The sequence below is a fragment of the Enoplosus armatus genome, chromosome 1 (genome assembly GCF_043641665.1).
Source record: "Enoplosus armatus isolate fEnoArm2 chromosome 1, fEnoArm2.hap1, whole genome shotgun sequence".
Classification (NCBI taxonomy): domain Eukaryota; kingdom Metazoa; phylum Chordata; class Actinopteri; order Centrarchiformes; family Enoplosidae; genus Enoplosus; species Enoplosus armatus.
In genome coordinates, this window is record NC_092180.1 from 7,997,645 (window position 1) to 8,016,262 (window position 18,618).

At 39.1% G+C, this 18,618-nt stretch overlaps 1 protein-coding gene across 1 annotated transcript; it reads left to right on the plus strand.

Moving 5' to 3' along the window:
- The first annotated feature begins 2,466 nt into the window (after positions 1–2,466).
- Positions 2,467–13,602, plus strand: LOC139286954 (SHC-transforming protein 1-like). The gene is made up of 13 exons (XM_070907905.1): positions 2,467–2,518; positions 2,616–3,178; positions 5,559–5,629; positions 7,238–7,298; positions 7,380–7,499; positions 7,617–7,670; positions 9,897–9,948; positions 10,088–10,214; positions 11,004–11,196; positions 12,090–12,162; positions 13,048–13,144; positions 13,230–13,377; positions 13,474–13,602. Exons 1-13 carry the CDS (start codon positions 2,467–2,469, stop codon positions 13,600–13,602), a joined length of 1,740 nt encoding a protein of 579 aa, XP_070764006.1.
- The last annotated feature ends 5,016 nt before the right edge of the window (positions 13,603–18,618 follow it).

Below are 18,618 nucleotides of genomic sequence, written 5' to 3' on the forward strand. Positions count from 1 at the left end.
CTGATCTAAAGTCCTCCTTCATTAGGGCAGAGTCACCACTGGAAGTCGAACAAGTCTTCACAAAGTCATGCACACACTAATGATAAACCTTTGTAAATACATGTGTACAAAAGAGATTTTGATTTTGCATTGTATTAAAAAAAAATACAATCATCCTGTACTTAAAGCCATTTGATAGTTTTAACATTTTAACGGTTGGAATCCAATTTGATAATGGTATTTGATAGTGAATCATAGTGAGATTTCAGCCTGTCGATAGTGATGCGAAGTGTAGATGCAGTATGTCGGGCTGTATGCAATGTGAAGCCCGGAGGTGGGAGATGACCGTGTACTGAATATCATACTTGGGATTATGAAAGTATTTCTAGTTTGATAAAAGGTATGCTGTGTGTAGGCTTTTTGTTGCTATGACTTCCTTCAAAGTGTTTGAAGTATGTTAATTGACAGCAAGTGTGTCTTTTGCACTATGTAAATACGTACTGGTAAAGGTCTTGTAACTAATGTGAACAAAGAAAAAAAAACGGTTAAATGAAGTACATTTTTCAGCGTGTTCCTCGTCTTTGTATGGATATTTAAGACCATCTCCTTCAGACTGTACATCACTAGCAACATTGTTAGAGGTTGTTTCTCATAATCCTGTTATCACTCTTAACCTGTATGGACTGATGATTAACATCATTAAAATGTTGTTTATGTAAATCATTTGACTGATGCCTCACCTTCTATCCACTGTCCATCAGCATCTACACAATTAGACTGCAGTAGAGCGGAAACACATTGAAACTAGTTTGATAATCAATATATCGTTTCAGTCACTTTTCAGTCGAAAATGAAACATTCTCTGTTTGCAGGTGAGGATTTGATGCTTGTCTTTGTTGTATATGATAGTAAATTGAATATTGAAATTTGAATTTGGACTTTTGGTTGGATCGAACAAGCAATTTCAACAAGTCATGTTGGGATCAGAGAAAATGTAACAGCCATTTTTTTTTTTTTTTTACAATTTTCTAGTATTTCATAGACAAAACGATTGATTAATCTAGAAAATAGTCTTCAGATTAATTGAGAAAATAATTGTTAGTTGCAGATTGCAGTTTTACTGAACGGCCACTGGGAAGGGACAAAGCTCTGCTGTGCACTATTTTCTGCACTCAGACTTGAATATTTTTTATTGTTACATCCAGCTTACTTAAATACAGTCTGCAGTTGTTAAGTTACCTGTAATGAAGTTGTTTGTTTTGAAGAAAAAAATCCTTAAGTTCTTTACTCTTAAATTGACCCTGTTTTTCCAGGTCTAAGTATGGAAGTACTGCGACACTGCCTGCTTCTTACTGTTGTTAGATAATAATCTTTTAATCAGGAATAAGTACAGTATGGAAAACACTCTTTAGTCGGCGCCTTGCATATTGTTCTGATTGGAACGGAAATGCAAATGTTCCAGTTAAATTCCCTTCCTCTTGTGTGTTCATGCAGATCATTCAAATATTACTATGGAATGTCTTTTATTGTGTAAATCAAGTCAGTCTGAGCTATTTCTACGATTTCTACAGATGTGAAACCCTCTTTCTGAAATTCAGGGGAATCATCTTTTGGGGAGGAAAGCCAAGCTACTAATGTATTAATAACACACTTTAACAGCATCTCTGAGGTGCAACTGATGTTAGAAGAGAGGAATAGAGCACTCGTGTACTGTATTGGCTCTGCTTCAGTGTATAAGTGTGAGTATATGTCTGTGTGTGTGTGTGTGTGTGTGTGTGTGTGTGTGCGTGTGTGTGTGTGTGTACAGCATGAGTCACCCTACCCGCCTGTGATTGGATGGTAGTTTATGGGTGAGGGAGGGGGAGAGAGCCTTAGGGGCCGTCTGTCAATCTCTCCTCCGCTCCATTCACACGTTCATCTGCATGCACCGTCATAGAGAGACAGAGGAAGTGAGCGAGAGCCTCTCATTCATAAAAAAAAAAGAGAAAGTTCATTCATAAAAGCTGCACAATTCTGCTGTGACTCAGAAAGAAAAGACAGAGGGGAGGAAAGTTGATGTGGAGGTGAAGCAGAGCTGGAAGCCTGGCAACTGACTGAGAAAGTGTATGGGTCAGTAGGATGGGACTGTACTCAGCATGACTAGAGCGGAGCAGACCGGACTTTAGACTCCACAGGACATCCCCAGTCCCGCACTGGTGAGTTGAATCCACTGTAATGTACGGCTAGAATCCCATTTAATAATCTGGGGACACAGTACGCCAGGCGCTAAAATCATTTTCCAAAGATCAGCTGATTAGCAATTCAACCAAAATGATCAACTTAATGCATTTCATGCCTCTCTGTTTTTCTGCTATCTCTCGTCAAATCTGCATCATCAAGTCAAACCTCTGTGTGTAATAACTGTGATTATTAATCTAATTCCTGGCAGGTTTTTCTTCTGTCTTTTTTACTTTGTCCCAGTGCTCTCCTTTGTCCAGTTCCCTGATTATGAGAGAGCAAACCTTACCAAGGTTCAAATTACAGACAAAACTCTTACCAGGTAGCTCATCACTTTTGTCATCACTGACATAATCAGTATAATGAAAATCACTCTGCTGCATATCTGATTGTAACACTTTCTCTTTCATCTTCTACAGGCATGCTGAAGCGCACCAAATACAGTCGTCTGCGCAACGAGTCGCTGACGTCTCTGGAGGATCGGCCCCAAAGAATGCTGCCCCTGAAGAGGGACCTTTGCTTAGACTCTGATTTTGCCCAGCTGGATCCCGGGACGCCTACACACCAAGGGCCGTCCACTCTGAGGGACTTCATCCCCCGTGTGGCCAACATCCGATTGCAAAGTCCTATTTCCCTGCGGGGCCTGAGGGGACAGACAAACACAGCCGGGGACAGAGCCATTGATGGACACACTGACAGACCCTTGTCCAGAACAGAGTGGGACTCGGGGCCAAATCAGAGATTTTGTAGCCAACCTTCCCTCAATGTGCCCCTATCCACTGGTCAAAACCTAACTCCCTCAGCTCTGCACTGCACAAAAAGACCCATCACCCTGCATCGGATGGCCAGCCTCCCCTGGACCCCCAGCTGTCCCCCTTGCTCGCAACACAGAGATGGTCTTTGCTGTCTGAACACTTCCTCTGCAGTAGATGACTGTACAGTGGTGCGGACAGCAAACAGAGCGGTTCATCATCACATCAAGGTACCTATCACCACACATGTTGACCAAAAACATTGCAACTATGAGTGTGTGTGTGTGACGTTACTTGCCAGACCAATCTTCACGTTTTTCACTTTGACAATTTTCCCAAAATTGTTAATGTATTATTACAAAAATATTGACTGTGTGTCAGTGTAAAGCTTCTTCACTTGCAAGAAAATGCAGCTAACTTCATATCCAGGGTCCCAGCAGGGAGTTGAGGTACACAGTGGTAATTGGTAATTCCTACCAGTGCCAACACAAACACATACATGTGAATATTGGACTCACACACATAGAAACACTCTGTCTCCCTTTGCTCTATCCACACCATCACACACACACTTTCGTACATTCACCCCCTCCCTCTCAGATAGAGCTTCCTGTGTAGGCAGTAGTGACTCATCCTGGCTCTCTGCTCGGCTTCTGTGTGTGTGTGTGTGTGTGTGTGTGTGTGTGTGTGTGTGTGTGTGCATGTGTGAGTGAGTGCATGTGTGTATGAATGTATCCGGTATCAGCAGAGCCCATGCTGTCCTAGAACCGGAGGTGTGTCCGCATGGGTGATTAGGAGCAGGGCCTGTGAGCTGACCACTGATGGAAATGAGAACGGACTGTCTGATTGTCGTCTATAAACAAGCGCATACACATACATTTTGCTCCCGCCCACTCATCCCTCCCACACATATACACACACACACACACACACACACACACACACACACATACACACACACATGTATTGATTTAAGTCTGGTCTCCATCAATGGACTTACTCATCCTGCCTCCAGCCTATAGGCTCTGCTCTGCAGAAGCTCACGGCCAATAGAAGTGGGACTGGTAGAAGTGTATCTGAGCACATGGCCTAAATGTTGTCTGGTTGCCATAAGTGCTCCTCCATCCTCCTCTTCATATCTTTCCTGTTAAATATATGTCAAGATGTCCAAAACTAGTTCTTAAGTGCAAGAGTTGCATGTTGGATAGCTATGTACAGGCTGTTCCACAGTTTTGCAAATCAGTTCAATGGCAGGCCTCAAAGGTTGGTAATGTTGGTCAGTAGGTCGGTCAGTCCTCCATTTTGCTTCAGACTGAAATATCTCAATATCTACTTGATGGATTGGCACCAAATGTTGTACATACATTAGCATGTCCCAGGCGAAGAATCCTAATGACTTCAGTGATCCCTTTACTTTACTTTTGAAATAGTAACAACTTTGGTGATCTCTTAATTTTTCATCTAGGCCATATTCAATTTGTCCAATGATTTATGACCAAATACCTGAAAAACTCAGCTGTAGTTTGTGTTTCGTTCTAATTAAGAATGAAACGCTAAACTGAGATAGTGAATATTATACCTGCTAAACTTCAGCATGTTAGCACTTTTCCCTGCCAGCATATTAGCATGCTGATGTCAACATTTAGCTCAGCCTCTAGCGTGGCGTTAGCCTCTTAGGCTTTTTCACTTGTTTAGGTTAAAACTCTGTGAGCTACATTCTGTACAAGCCACAGTTTTACTGATTTCTTGGTTAATCCAGCCAAAGATATCTGCAATAGTCAAGAAGAGGGAAAATATGAAAAATTGTTATGTCAGAAACAATACGGTTCAACAAGCTGTTTCTTAGGTAGAGTGATCCCTAAACCTTTCGCTGCAGATTGAACCTATTGCCAAGTCCACTCAAAAACAAAGTCTACTTTTAATCTGCATCAGTATTAATGTTATATATATATAACGCTCCTCAAGCATTCTGTTAATCAATTCAGATTGCTTAGGTCATCATACAGATATACAGTTGACTGTCATCTGCATAGCAGTGGTTTCAGAACAAACATGCAAGTGAATAGTTTGCGTTATAGTTAGAGTGCAAAATGAAGCGCACATAATCCAACAAAGACTAGAACAAAATCTAAATAAAAAAATCATAATTTTTCACTCCTCACCCAGTAGGAGCGGAGAGAAGAATTACAGACCTCTGGGAATTCAGAGATGCTCAAAATCAAAATTTTCCACCATTCTTTGCAGTAATTATCGCTGTCATTCTGTAATAGTTCAACTTCAGCTGCAGTCAGTCTGTCCATTGAAAATAATATGCTCTGAGAAATGTCGAATGAGGTTGCATTTGTATATGGGTCATGAACGCTTCAATATAGTGATTTTCCTTCCTTACATGTTCACATCATTTTTAGAGGCTTGAAGAGAGAAAGTTATTTAGAGGTAAATCAACAGAAAGTTATGGGGAAAAGTCAGGAAAGGTAACCTCTTTCATGTAGTAGAACTGTGTTTTGCCTTTCCTGTTAATTATCTCGCAACCTGTTTATCTTTCAATTAAGGAGAAACTGAAACGTCGCCTACATCAACACTAACTGGTGTTTTGTTGTGTTTTCCTAGTACATGGGTAGTGTGGAGGTCACCCAGTCCATGAGAACCCTCGACTTTGATACAAGAATGCAAGTCACACGGTAGGAGGTCCTCCCACCACCACCACCACACACTCACATACACATATTAATATGCATAGATACGTCAGAATGATCATCTAACAGCTGAAACAGTCTCAGAATAAAACTACACATGAATAAGCTGACGTTTTGCATGTGTACAGAAGAAGAAAAAGAAGAGGCAACTGCTTTACCCTGAATTCATTCAACATATATTTGCCAAGCAAGACATGTGTGGCTTATTTAAAAAATGTTTCAAAGGGGGAAATCAAATTAAATGTATAATGTTTCATAAACCGGGGCTTTCTCCTCATCATTTGATATTGACATCCTAGTGTAGGATGCCAAAACGCAGATGGACACAGCAACCTCTGTTCACAGCAACGCTGCTGAATGATGGGGCAGAAAATCCAATTAGATGAATTTCCTCCTAATGATCTCTCATAGTCTTATTAAGAGAGAGAGAAGGAGAGCGACCTCAATCCATTACATACAATTTGTTTTCAAGGAGAAGAAAAGCATTTCCTGGGGGGAAAAAAGTCTTGCTTCCTAGATAGTGAGATGTTACGTTTGTTTGTGTGGGTGTTTGTATGCTTTGACCTCTCTGACCCAAGTTTCAGCTCTCTGAAGACACACCAGCTTTACACCAACAGTTTTTTGTTTCAGTTATTTTTCAGGCAGTTTTTGGTCTTATCTATCTGCTTTCTATACGTATTCTTTCGTATATGCATGTATAGCTTTATCTAACAAGGCCAACGTGTGATAGTTACACAATAACAAAATATGTGAAAACAGATAAACAGTAGATTAAAATGCCTTTTCCCACTTTATTCTGCTGTCAGTTTGGCTTTGACTATTCTGGTTCTGTGGTTAATGTAGTCTTAGTGTAATTAAGTTCATCAAGGCACATATACTGTAGTCAGTGGTGGATGAATTATTCAGATCCTTTTCTTAGGTAAAAGTAGCAATACCACAATGTAAAAACACACATGTAGTCAAGTCAAGCATTAAAAATGTTACATTATCATCAAAATGTACTAAAGCATCAAAAGTAAGAGTACTAATTATGCAGCAAAATATCTCACATCAGCGTAATATTATTATATAATTATAATATTGGATTATTAATACCAAAGTATTATCATGCAAGCAGCATTTTTATGGTGTAGCTGGACGAGGTGGAACTAATTTTCATTTTAATAGTAGAAAGTGTTTTTATGCTACTATACACACTGGTAGACTTTGACTTGACTTTGGTCTTTCCCACCCCATTCCACCATTGACCTATTTTATAGACTGATGGGTAGTTTAGCAATTTATTAATTGTTTTTGGTATGTAAAATGTTAATCTGCAGTACATAATAACTATAGCTGTCTAATAAATGTACTTTTTAATGTAATGTTACAGTATATTTTATTTCACTGATATTCTGTGGATGAGCTTCTTGTGATGTAGGTTCCTTCCTCTCATCTTCTCATATGCAAGTCACATGTTAGCGTGGCGCATTGGATCACATATTTACAAAGGTATCTCTGTGTTTGGAGTGTGTACATGTTTATAATCTGGTCATGTGTTTGTGTGTGTGTGTGTGTGTGTGTGTGTGTGTGTGTGTGTGTGTGTGTGTGCAGAGAGGCAATCAGCAAACTGTGTGAGAGGACATCAGCCAAGACAGCAGCAAAAACAAAAAGGGTAAGATACTCACCCACACAGAGACACCAATGCAATCAACACAGACATACTTAGAATAACTGTGATTTTTGTCGTCACCAGCCTGTTTGCAAGGGCCTGTCTGCTGTTCTGGGTCAAATCAACCTACAGTTTTCTGGGAGCAGGATCATCCTCGCTGTCTCCACAGACAGTGTGACTCTGATCGCTGCCTCCTCCTTACAGGTTACAGCTTCACCATGCTTAACCAAATTATAACTGCCACACATCTGAATTATTGAGGCATGGAGTAAAAAACTTACCCTGCTTCTGTTTTTTCTCTCTCTCTCTTCTCCTCCTCAGAAGATTGCCCATCACCCCATGCAGGCCATTTCATTTGCCTCAGGAGGAGACCCAGTACGTTCATATTCTCAAATGTTTCACATGTACAAACATGTTTACAGGCAGATAGGGAAACAAGTAAACATGTACACACATACACAGTGAGTAATTTGATTTAGTTCAATCACTGCTTGGTTTGCTGCCATTCGTGGAGGATTGAATTATTTCCGACCCCAACTCTTGATCCTTCTATATTTGTAATTGGCCGGGCAAGTTTTTTATGTGAAAGATAAAAGTAAAAGTCCTTCATCTGTACTCCTACGCGCAAACTTAAGAATAAAAAATATTCATCCAATTTCCTTACAACTTAAAAATACCCTTAAAATTAAGAGAGCCCCTGAGGTGTCTTAAGAGTCTGGATGACTGCAGTACAAAGACAGAAGGGAGCACACACCTTCGATTGCACAGATTATAATTGGTCATGATGAATAATAAGTTACCTGAAGCAATATGTTTTATTCAGAAAAGTTTGTGAATAAAACTATTAGAATTTGGTTCAAACATCTGATAGGATGTTATGTAATTAGGATGTTTTTCCTCTTTTCTGGTTTGCATTTATGATGGTTGTAAAGAAACAACATTGAAGCTTACATTGATTTTGTTTGCAATGACTTTCTATGCATCTTGCATTGTCTACACACTACTAAAATTCCCCTTATTATATTAATTATTACCTTATTACCTTAGCAGAATTTCCTCCCTGTTTCAGTTTGGTTTTCATGTTGTTTCCATTCACCAACAGACATTTCCCCGTTATTGTATATTATAAATAGATTAGAACGATCAACTTGTTAATTGCAACTGGAAAAAGATTTTAACGATTTCACACCAACAGAATGGTCTTATGTGTAATTCTTAGGATAATGCATTACTATAAGCAACAAATCATGAAATCCTTTCTTGTGACTTGATACAACCATCAAAGCCGGTATGTGCTTTCATCATCTTCACACCTCGCCAAGTCTGTTTCAAACTAATTGCTCTTATCTATTTTCCCTCTCTTTCCCTCCGTGCCCACATTATTTCCATATGACAGAATTTGCGTTATTCATTCTGAGTGAAAATCTCCTGAAACCTGAATGTCTATAATGAATACAAGCCCTAATCATCAGGGGACAAAAAAAATCAATGCTGCTCTGTTAATGTCTGAACAGACAGCAGTACATGTCAGTTATTAACTACTGTCTAGGTCAAAGCCTGCTTAATAAACTGCTTGACAAACAAAAACAGTTGTTTATGTTTTAGTTAGCGTCCATGAACTCCCTTTTTCAGCTCAAACAAACAGTGAATACAAATGCTGGGTAAACACTGTAATATTTCATCGCCATTTTGATACTGTGAGGTTGCACCGGACAAAGATTAGAGAGAACAGGGAGGCAGTTTCTCTCTGGGAAACTCGACACCGGCAAAGCTATGGATGGGATTATAGCTCGCTGTTTAATTAATTAGCTAAAATAATCTTGTGGCGTGCTCGAAGCCCGGCTCAGTTGGCCTGGACACATGGAAGATAGTGGGGGGAATTAAAATCAATCTGCCACCGAGGCTTTATGGTGAAACATATTCAGCTGAGTCTGCTGTTGTATTAGTATCAGAGAACCACTGATAGAGAGTGAGTTAATTAAACAGAGAATACACACGGATGACCATTAACTGAAAATGTCTGCTGTGTTTTCTGTGATTGTGTGAAATGTGCAGCCACCAAGCAAAATTATGAATCGAAAGGCTCGTTACAGATCCTAAACCCACCAGATGTTCAGGTTATAAACTGAACTAAGCGACAACACGGCCAAGACGTTCATTAATGGCCATGTGCACATTCGCAGACTTGAAGAGAAATACAGTACAGAGTCCCTTTAAAGTGAGAATACGTAACATACGTAACCTCTTACACTTGAAAAGTTGAATTCATAAGCAATTAAACTTTCTATTCAATACACTTTTTTTGTTTTGGTGCTACAGCCTTACTTGGTCTGGTATGACCAGTAGCATATTGGGGCTAATGTTAGCTAACGTTAGCAAACTTTAAACAGATACTGCTGTGTGACTGACATTACTGAGTCGGTTTTTTAACTTTATGATTTCTAACTATTTTTTTATATTACACTTTGTTTATGTTAGCAGTTAGCAACCTGTAATTGCCATTTGCGGCCATAGTGGCCGCTGTTCTGCAAAACTTTTAGTTTAGTTTAAGTCTTGCTTTTAGTCATGGTTTTAATGACTTTTCTCTCAATTTCTTTACAGGACATGGCAGATTACATCGCTTATGTTGCTAAGGACCTCGTCAATCAGAGAGGTGAGGGACAGTTTCATGCGTCATTATGATGAGCTGGGCTTCCACTGGACTTTCTGGCTTCATTGTGTAAATGCACAAACTTTTTACTGTAATTATTATGGAAAATTATTAAGGAAAGTCTTTTTTCTCTCTCTGTCAGCATGTCACATCCTGGAGTGTCCCGACGGTCGTGCCAGCGAGGTTATCAACAGCATCGGTCAGGCCTTTGAGACTCGTTTTCGACAACTTCTCAGCCACACGCCGTCGCTCCTCTCGTCCAATCCCAGGTTGTCCTGCTGTCTACTGTTGTTGTCTTATTGGTGTGTTAATGTACTGTGTGTTTCACTCATCTAATCAGTAGTGCAATTTAGCAATGTCTCACTCTACATTTGCCAACAATTCTATTCACCGGCTTTTACAACAGCATTGTCGTGTCAAATGCAAATGTAGGACTTTTGAAGCTCATTCTTGGGTTACTTGGTTTTTTGTGTTGAGCTGAAAATGTTGTTGATTAATCGATTAGTTGATCAAAAGGAAATTAAACTACAACTATTTTGATAATCAAGTAATTTTTTTTCAAGCAAGAATAATGCCAAACATTTGCTGGTTGTTGCTTTTCAAATGTGGGTATTTGATGCTTTTCTTTGTCTTATAGACAGCTAGTCTTTAAGTCTAAGTGGTTTTGTCCTTATTTTGAACAAAACAAGCTATTTGAAGATGTAACCTTGGGCTTTTGGAAATTTTGAAAAGCATTTTTCACTATTTTTTGACATTTTATAGACAATATGATTAATCGATTAATCAAGAAAATTATTTACATGAAAACAATCATTAGTTGCAGCTATATATTTGTGCAGCACTATGTTTTTGTGTAATCAAATTTAATATCGATAAGCTCAGCAGCACCCCAAAAAATCTATGCTTTTCCTTTGAGTATGTGTCTCTGTCTTTAGATGTATATTTTTGTGTGAGTGTGTGTGTACTCGACATATATGCATTATATTAGTAGAAGTCATGTCACAGCTTCTCCACAGCGACGGCAGTGAGGTGAAAATCATGTAATTTTCTGTGTGCAGGTCAGCAGTGAGAATCTGTGCCAAATGGAGCCCAGAGGAGACAATAACAGACCAAAAAGCCAAGCAGGAAGGTGAAGTCAGCGAGCATCGTGACTATTACAACGTGATCCCAGGAAAGACGCCACCCCCTGGTGGAATAGAGGACCTGCGGATAATAAGGGAGGAGAACAAACAGGATGCTGACATACAGGCGGTAAGAGGTCATTGTAACACCAAAACACAAACGATATTTAGTCAGTTGAGCTTGAATATATATTTTCACCTTGCAGAAGTTTGACCAGAAGAACACAACGTCCAACTTGTTGTTTCCAAAACTTTCAACCACATCTCATGGCCTTCCTCCTCAGATGAAGTTGCTTAGTTGTCATGGAGATGGTTTTGTTCTATCCACTGAGGAAGGCCATAATATATGATTGAAAGCTCCAGAAACAGCAAGTAAGTTGGACCCTGTGTTGATGATTTTGTGGCCATATATTTAGTCAGCATGAGCTAATGTCTTCTTCTTAATGCCTTCTTCTTATTGTGACATAAAGTGATTGGAGTAAGTCTTTGGATGTATGCATATAAATCATATTACAGCCCACTGTTTATTTAAAAATGTTACAATGGCTTCATATGTATGGCATTGTATTTCAGTAGTGTTTCACATTTTAAAATAAATAATTAATCATATCATTGTAATTGGATATGATATAGACAGGCACACACTTTGTACATAAACATTTTTTAGGTTCTCTTCATCCAGAATAGGTTCTTTGAGCGCAGATGTTCACACAAGTACACCTTGGAGCTGCCATGCACAACATCATTTTATTTGTTGGTCACTGAGCAGAAGCAGTTGAGCTTTCGAGGTCTGTCTCACGGGCACATCAGTGGTTGGTAATGAGGGAGGCGCAAGCACTTCTCATTCACTTCCCAGAATGATTTGTGCTAATCTCTCAATTGAGTCAGCGACTTTCCTGTCATGAGCATACATCTCTAACCTTTAGGCCACACACACACATACACACATAGAAACACACACACACACACACACACAAAGATCGTTGTTTTGTGTGTATGACTCATCGCGTTGTGCTGTTGCAGGTTTGTTGGTCTCAGCCTGTTTCACTCTATGAGAACTGCTCCATCACAGAAGAAACTCCAGCTCCACCTGCAGGTAAAAAATCATCAACACACTCGCAGCACAAGTTAAAATGTGTCTATACACTGTATGTGTGTATGTAACAACAGTTTAAATTAAGATAAGGGTTAATTATAGTTGAGGTAAACTCAGTTCATTATTAAACCAGATATTACAATATACGGGAAGAGCAACAGAAGAGGGATCCCTCTCCCAGGACGGACAGAATAGACCAACATGGGACAATCAGGATGACAAAATTATAAATAGATTGTAACATATATGAAGAATATGGATCCGGGAAGACGTTGAGCAACTTAAGGTGTCGCCAAATTAAAACCTGGTTCAGTAAAACTCAATTTAATGGTTTAAACCAAAGTGTAATATTAGTTTAAGCCAAGATTGAAAACAGTACAGGTAAGAATAAACCTCCAGATCGAAACAATCCCTGACAAAAGCCCATGAATAGAGCCATCACCGCTACAGCAAGCAGCAGTTACATTTGGATGGATAAACAAACAACATGACTTTTAAGTGTTATTCTTCCCACAATTAGAGCTGTAGAAGAAGAAGGGGTGAGTCTAGTTGACTCTTTGCTGATGCTGCAGTAGCTTAAACTTTCAGAATTATTCTGAAAGTCTACCTTTTTCCTGAGAGAGAAAACTCAGTTTACTCTATTAAAATGCAGCCATTAAAACACCTCAACTGTCAGTTTAAAGTTAAACGTAAAAGTAAAAAAAAAAAAAAGATTTAAAAGTAGTTTTAGAGAAGAGATTTTAAGGAAGGTCTAGAATCCAACCTATTTATTTAACACTAAGTTTCAAGATTTGGTGCAACAGAATATAAAATAAACCAGTATAATCCTGGTTGGAGCAAAGCACCATTGTGTACTGTTATGTTCTCCTTTTGTATCTCCACCAGACTCAGTGGAATCTGAGGTCAGTGCTGAACAGTGTACTCCTCTCTCTAAGACACGAATCCAGGACCTAATCCAGGAGGAGGGCTGGTTCCACGGCAGGTGGGTAATTAACACTTTACTGTGTCTGTCTGCCAAAGTATATCTCCCTTTTCCGTCCTTATTAACTTTGTGTGCTTCATCCCAGGTTAGGAAGAGAGCAGGCGGAGTCACTTCTCAGCTGTAGTGGAGATTTCCTGGTCAGAGAGAGCAGCTCTGCCTCTGGTCAATATGTCCTCAGTGGTATGGAGGGAGCCACCGTGCGGCATCTGCTGCTGGTTGATCCACATGGACAGGTAGAGTTGTGGTGTTCATACACACCTGCATGAGGAGAGGAGAATGGCAGCTGGCCTTAATCTTTAAAACCGTTGTCTGTGGTTTTGTGCGACCAGGTGCGGACCCGTGACCAGGTGTTTCTGAGTGTTGGTCACCTGGTGCGTTTCCACATGGAGAACCAGATGCCCATCGTTTCTGGAAGCAGCGAGCTGTGTCTGAAACAGCCAGTCCTGCAAAGACACTAACACACACATTCATACACTGTCTCGTGCATACGTTAGCCTTCAGCAGCGGTTCTCAACATTTTTTGGGGGGCACAATGTGCTCAAGCAAAAGAAATGTAAACTTTTAGCGACTTGAAATTTTTAAATAAGCCAGGTCCTGTCAACATGTGAGACCACACGTCCCAGAATATTTTATTATTTGGTCATTAAAGTACATATATTGTATATGTGCGGTGAATTGTTTCTTTCCTAACATTGGAGTAAATTCTCACACTTGTGCACACTGGGCCTCACCCTGCGTTGAGAACAGCCGCTGGCCTGCAGAACATCCTGTCTCTGTCTCTCAGGCTGAATTTGTTGGTGTTTACTCAAAGTTTAAGCACAATCACTGGTGTCGGGAGGAAATTACCAGAATGTTGGCCGACTTTCAGAATATGTTTAAAGAGGCTTTTTTTTATTTTATTCGTACTTGTACTTACTTGTGCTCATTTGTTTTGATTTGTTATTGTTTTGTGTCCCCATTTCCAATGCTTGACTTTTGAAAATAAGTTTTCATCCCACTTAGTTGTTACGTTCTGAATATGGAATTAAAATGCTCTTTGTAACCAGAATCTACAGACACAGATTTTCAGTTTAGTTTCAGATGAGCTGGCGAATATGCAAAAAGTTTTTGTTCCCCATAAAGTGCAATCAAATACATCTTCAGTTATTATACAGAATAGATTGCTGGACTTTGCCTCTAATTTCTTTCATGTTAAACCTCTAACCGCAAAAACACAACTTCATTTCTTCTTACAACTTCAAGCATCAAGACACCTTTTTTAACGATTCTTCACATCGCATAACAACATGAGACAAATCCTTATTGAATTGTGCTCACAACATAATTGCAACTACTCTTTACTGTAACTATCCTGTCAGCAAACAGCCATCAGAAGACAACAGAGACACAAATACTAAACACAAAGACTGCAGGTGGCTGTCATACAGAAAACTGGAAAAGTTTCATTTCTTTCTCTGTAAACGCTACAAATCACTTTCAAACATGTCATAGTCATGTGTGTATATCTGGATCTCATTTCTACTGATGAAATAAAAGTAATAACTGATGAACTTTTCATTTCATACTGCTGGCAAAATATGTTTTTTTGTAGTAACACATGGCCAATGAAGACATTTTCCACTCCCAGTAGTGTACTGTAGTTACTTTGCATTGGTTAGTCCACAAAATGTCATGATTATTTCAGTAAGCAACCCACACATAAAGACATTATTTATATAAAGACATAAAGGTGTACTTTTTTGTCTTATTTTGGCGGAGGCCAAGGTGGCATTACTGTTTCCTGAAGTGTTTAACAGCCAATCAAAGTGCTCGGAGCAATGTGCTGCACAAGGAAGGGGAAGTGTTGGTTGATTTTATAGTTTTTGTTACATTCTGGTATCAAATGGGACCAAAGACACATGCAGTCAAGAGCCTCTGGTAAGATATTTGGAGACACACACACAAACACACAAACACAAATGCACACATGATTAACTGCAGGCAGTAGGTTGTACACTTTACTGTACCTGACTTCACATGGTGCAGCTTGAAAGCAAATTCAGTTGTGCACAAAGTGCGTGAGAGCCATCAAATGAAAATTACGCTATAATTTGAGCAGCGTGTTTAAGGTCAGTGTGTTTACATTAACATTAGAAACTTCATGCAAATCTTACACAACAACTTAAGAGCAGGAATCTTGAACCTAGTCTGTAGAGGCTCATAAGGTTTCAGGTTTTCATCACTGCATCAAGTGTTTTACTGAATCATACACAGTAAAAGAGATGCCACTGTTGGACTTTCCAGTCCAGCATAAAGAGTGAGGATGAGTACAGGCCATCATCTCATGACAAAACAGCAGGAGATCTGCTAAACAAAAGAAAACACACAGAGTATCACAACTGGATTGCACTGTTCAATAACATCATAGCTTATTTATCTAACAACATTCTGTGTTGTACACTAAGTAAAAATCTACTACACTCATGCTAATGTTTGATTATAAATAACTATAACATACATGTGCAAAATTAGCATCATTCCTTTTGGTTCAAATTGAATTTTACATCTCAGACAGGCTACAGAAGTCACGGTGCTTAAAATCCAGTTCTTTAAAATGCCCTTTTAAAAGTAATATCTTATTAGCTAATTTCTGAATATATGAAAAGACACGTTTGAAATGTTCTTTCATGGAGATCTTACTATGACTTCATTTGAGCCCACACCTGGAAAAATAATCACTTAGGAAATCAAGTAATAAACTTTTTTAACTGCTCGGATTCTTTAAGCCACAAGATGGTGCTGTCGGTCTTTACAAGAGCTCATCCCCCTTCAGCACATTCCAAAACATTTTTCTTGATTGGTCAATTGCTCGCTAGATCCCTAAAATTTCTCCATTTGTTTATGTGGTCATTGCATTTATCCATAATCTTATTTACAACATGTTCATGATGAAATATGACAAATACATATATGCTCAAACCACTGATTTAAACTATAAAAACGTCCTGCATTTCGTTGGTTATTTCAGCGTTCTTGAAACAGTGTGTCTGAAAGAGCAGTGAAAACGACTGGTAGTAAACAGCCTATAATAATTGCTGCAACACTTCTCCCTCAGTTTTCAGCAGCCTGTCACTTGTAGATTTTGGTGAAGTAAAAGATGACTGTGTGCTGAAAGTATGCAGTTGACTGCTTTCGGGCTGTGGCCCTCATCGTCCTCTGAGAGGCTTGGAGGGTCTCGCCCACATTAATCACCCTCAGTTCAGCTTGTGAGGCTGAGATCAGGGAACCACTGGCAGCCGATTGGGAGAGAAGCAGCTCTGCTAGGGACTGATACAAAAAGAAAGATAAACTGATAGTTATTTAAAGAAAAACAACACTTAAAGCCTTTCTGTTCAGATAATTCTGTCAAATGTTATTGAGAACTCACATGCTTTTTTCACTTCCCACAATCCCTTGCTTTTGGGGTGTCAAAAGGAGGGCTTATCTGGTTTGTTACAAAGAGCAGGAAATCAACATGCTTGAAATGTTATCTCTGCTCTTTCCTTCACACTTCATGCACAAAGTTAGATATGATAATGATATCTGCATCTTATCTGAGTCAGTCAGTAAACAAATATAAACTGAAAGTGTCTGTTGCCAAACTAAAAATCAGATATAACTCTCATCTAATAACATGAAAGCAATCACAAGTGTGAAATTAAGTGATTTTCCAACTAAGTTAAATCATCCTGCTTCTATTACGTCCCTCCGGATTTTCTCTGAGTCACAGCGACCTCGCCCAAAACACACACCAAGAACAGCAATGACCTAGTGTGTGATGCCATTCTTTCAGACTTGTGAGGCCTGCTGATGGTCACATGTTGTCAAACCTGTGAGGTCACTGTTTGACCTCTGACCATTCATTAATGTCAAAGCAGCAGCTGGAAACCTGGGTGGTGTTACTGTATAAGCAGTGTTGGGAGGAACGTAAGCTGGGTCCATTTTTGAGCGATTCTCCTTGAAAAGTTTATGTTGTTGTACCTTTAAGACCAATACTGACAATTTGGGTTATTGGGTTATTATGTTTGTCTATAGATAATCCAGTATTATTGTGCAGGAGAAAATACAAGTGAGGTGTAGTTTCCTCTGGTTTAATCTGAACAACTTTCATGAAATGCAATAAATTCAGATGAGCTCTAAGAGGTCACAGTGAACACAGTGTTTAAACATTTAAGCTGTCAATACACGATGTGTTCAATGCCAAGGGGTCCTTTAATTGCCTGCATTAAAAAAGTCTTCAACTTTCACATTTATTAAAACGTCTGTCTTTAAAGGGTAGTTGTCTATTTGCATTTGCTTTATTTTGGGTAATTATGTGAGCTAAGTACCTGTGCTGCATGTCCATACAAACAGATCATTACAAACACACATTGTACATAATATCTAGTAACTACAACCAGATGAAACATTTTAAATACTATTACACATATTATAAAATGCTTACAATTTCATGAATAATTGATTTGTGGGTTCAGCTTCTCAAGTATGAATATTTGCTACGAATACGTTTTCTTAGTCTTCTATTATAGTAGCACTATATTTTGGGGGTTTGGACTGTTGGTCGGACAAATCAAGCAATTTCAAAAAGTCAACAACTCTATTTTTGGACATTTTAGAGACCAAAAGATTATTGAGTAATTGAGAAAATAATCAGCTGATTAGTCGATAATGAAAACAATTTTTAGTTGCAGCCATACTCTATAACTTTTGTAATCATGTTAACTAATGATTAATCTCACTGAATACTGTCCAGTAGCTTCCACTAAATGGCCAATATGTTCAGCTATAACTCATTTTATGATTATCTAATTAAAAACATCACTGATAAAGTCTTCAGCACCAGTAATAAATACAGACATTATTACACATGAGTTCCCTCTTTCACCTTCACAATAAGACACTGAGAAGATTTAAGCTCTCAGGACGTACATCGTTTGGTCAGGCGGTTTGGTATTAGAGGCTCTGAGAAATCAAAAGTCTGCAGCTGAAACTACAGTAGACACATTATCTTAATCTATGCAACCACGTGTTGTGTGTGCATGTGTTAGTGCATGTGTGTGCATTCCTCGAGCCCAGCCAGTGACATGACATGACTCTGAAACAGGAAATGATAAACATTCAGTATAATCTTCAGGTTCTGTGGCTTTGGTTCAGATCCAGAGCATTAAAAAGCCTGAACTCTTTGAATTCCTTTATAGAATAAACTTGAGTGCCGATGAGCCTGAGGGCATTAACTTTAAACACACACACACACACACAAACACACACATTGTGCATATGACAAAGCATTCCCAGACCCTGAAGCGCCTTAATGGAACAATTAAAGTCATAAAAAGTGCCCAGAGTACGAGAGCATGAAATTGTTCCTCGTTTCAATGTTATCAGAGTCACACAGAGTTCAAATCTGGGAGGAAACAAAACAAGACTCGGCCACTGACTGGGCCGTGTTGCAGCAG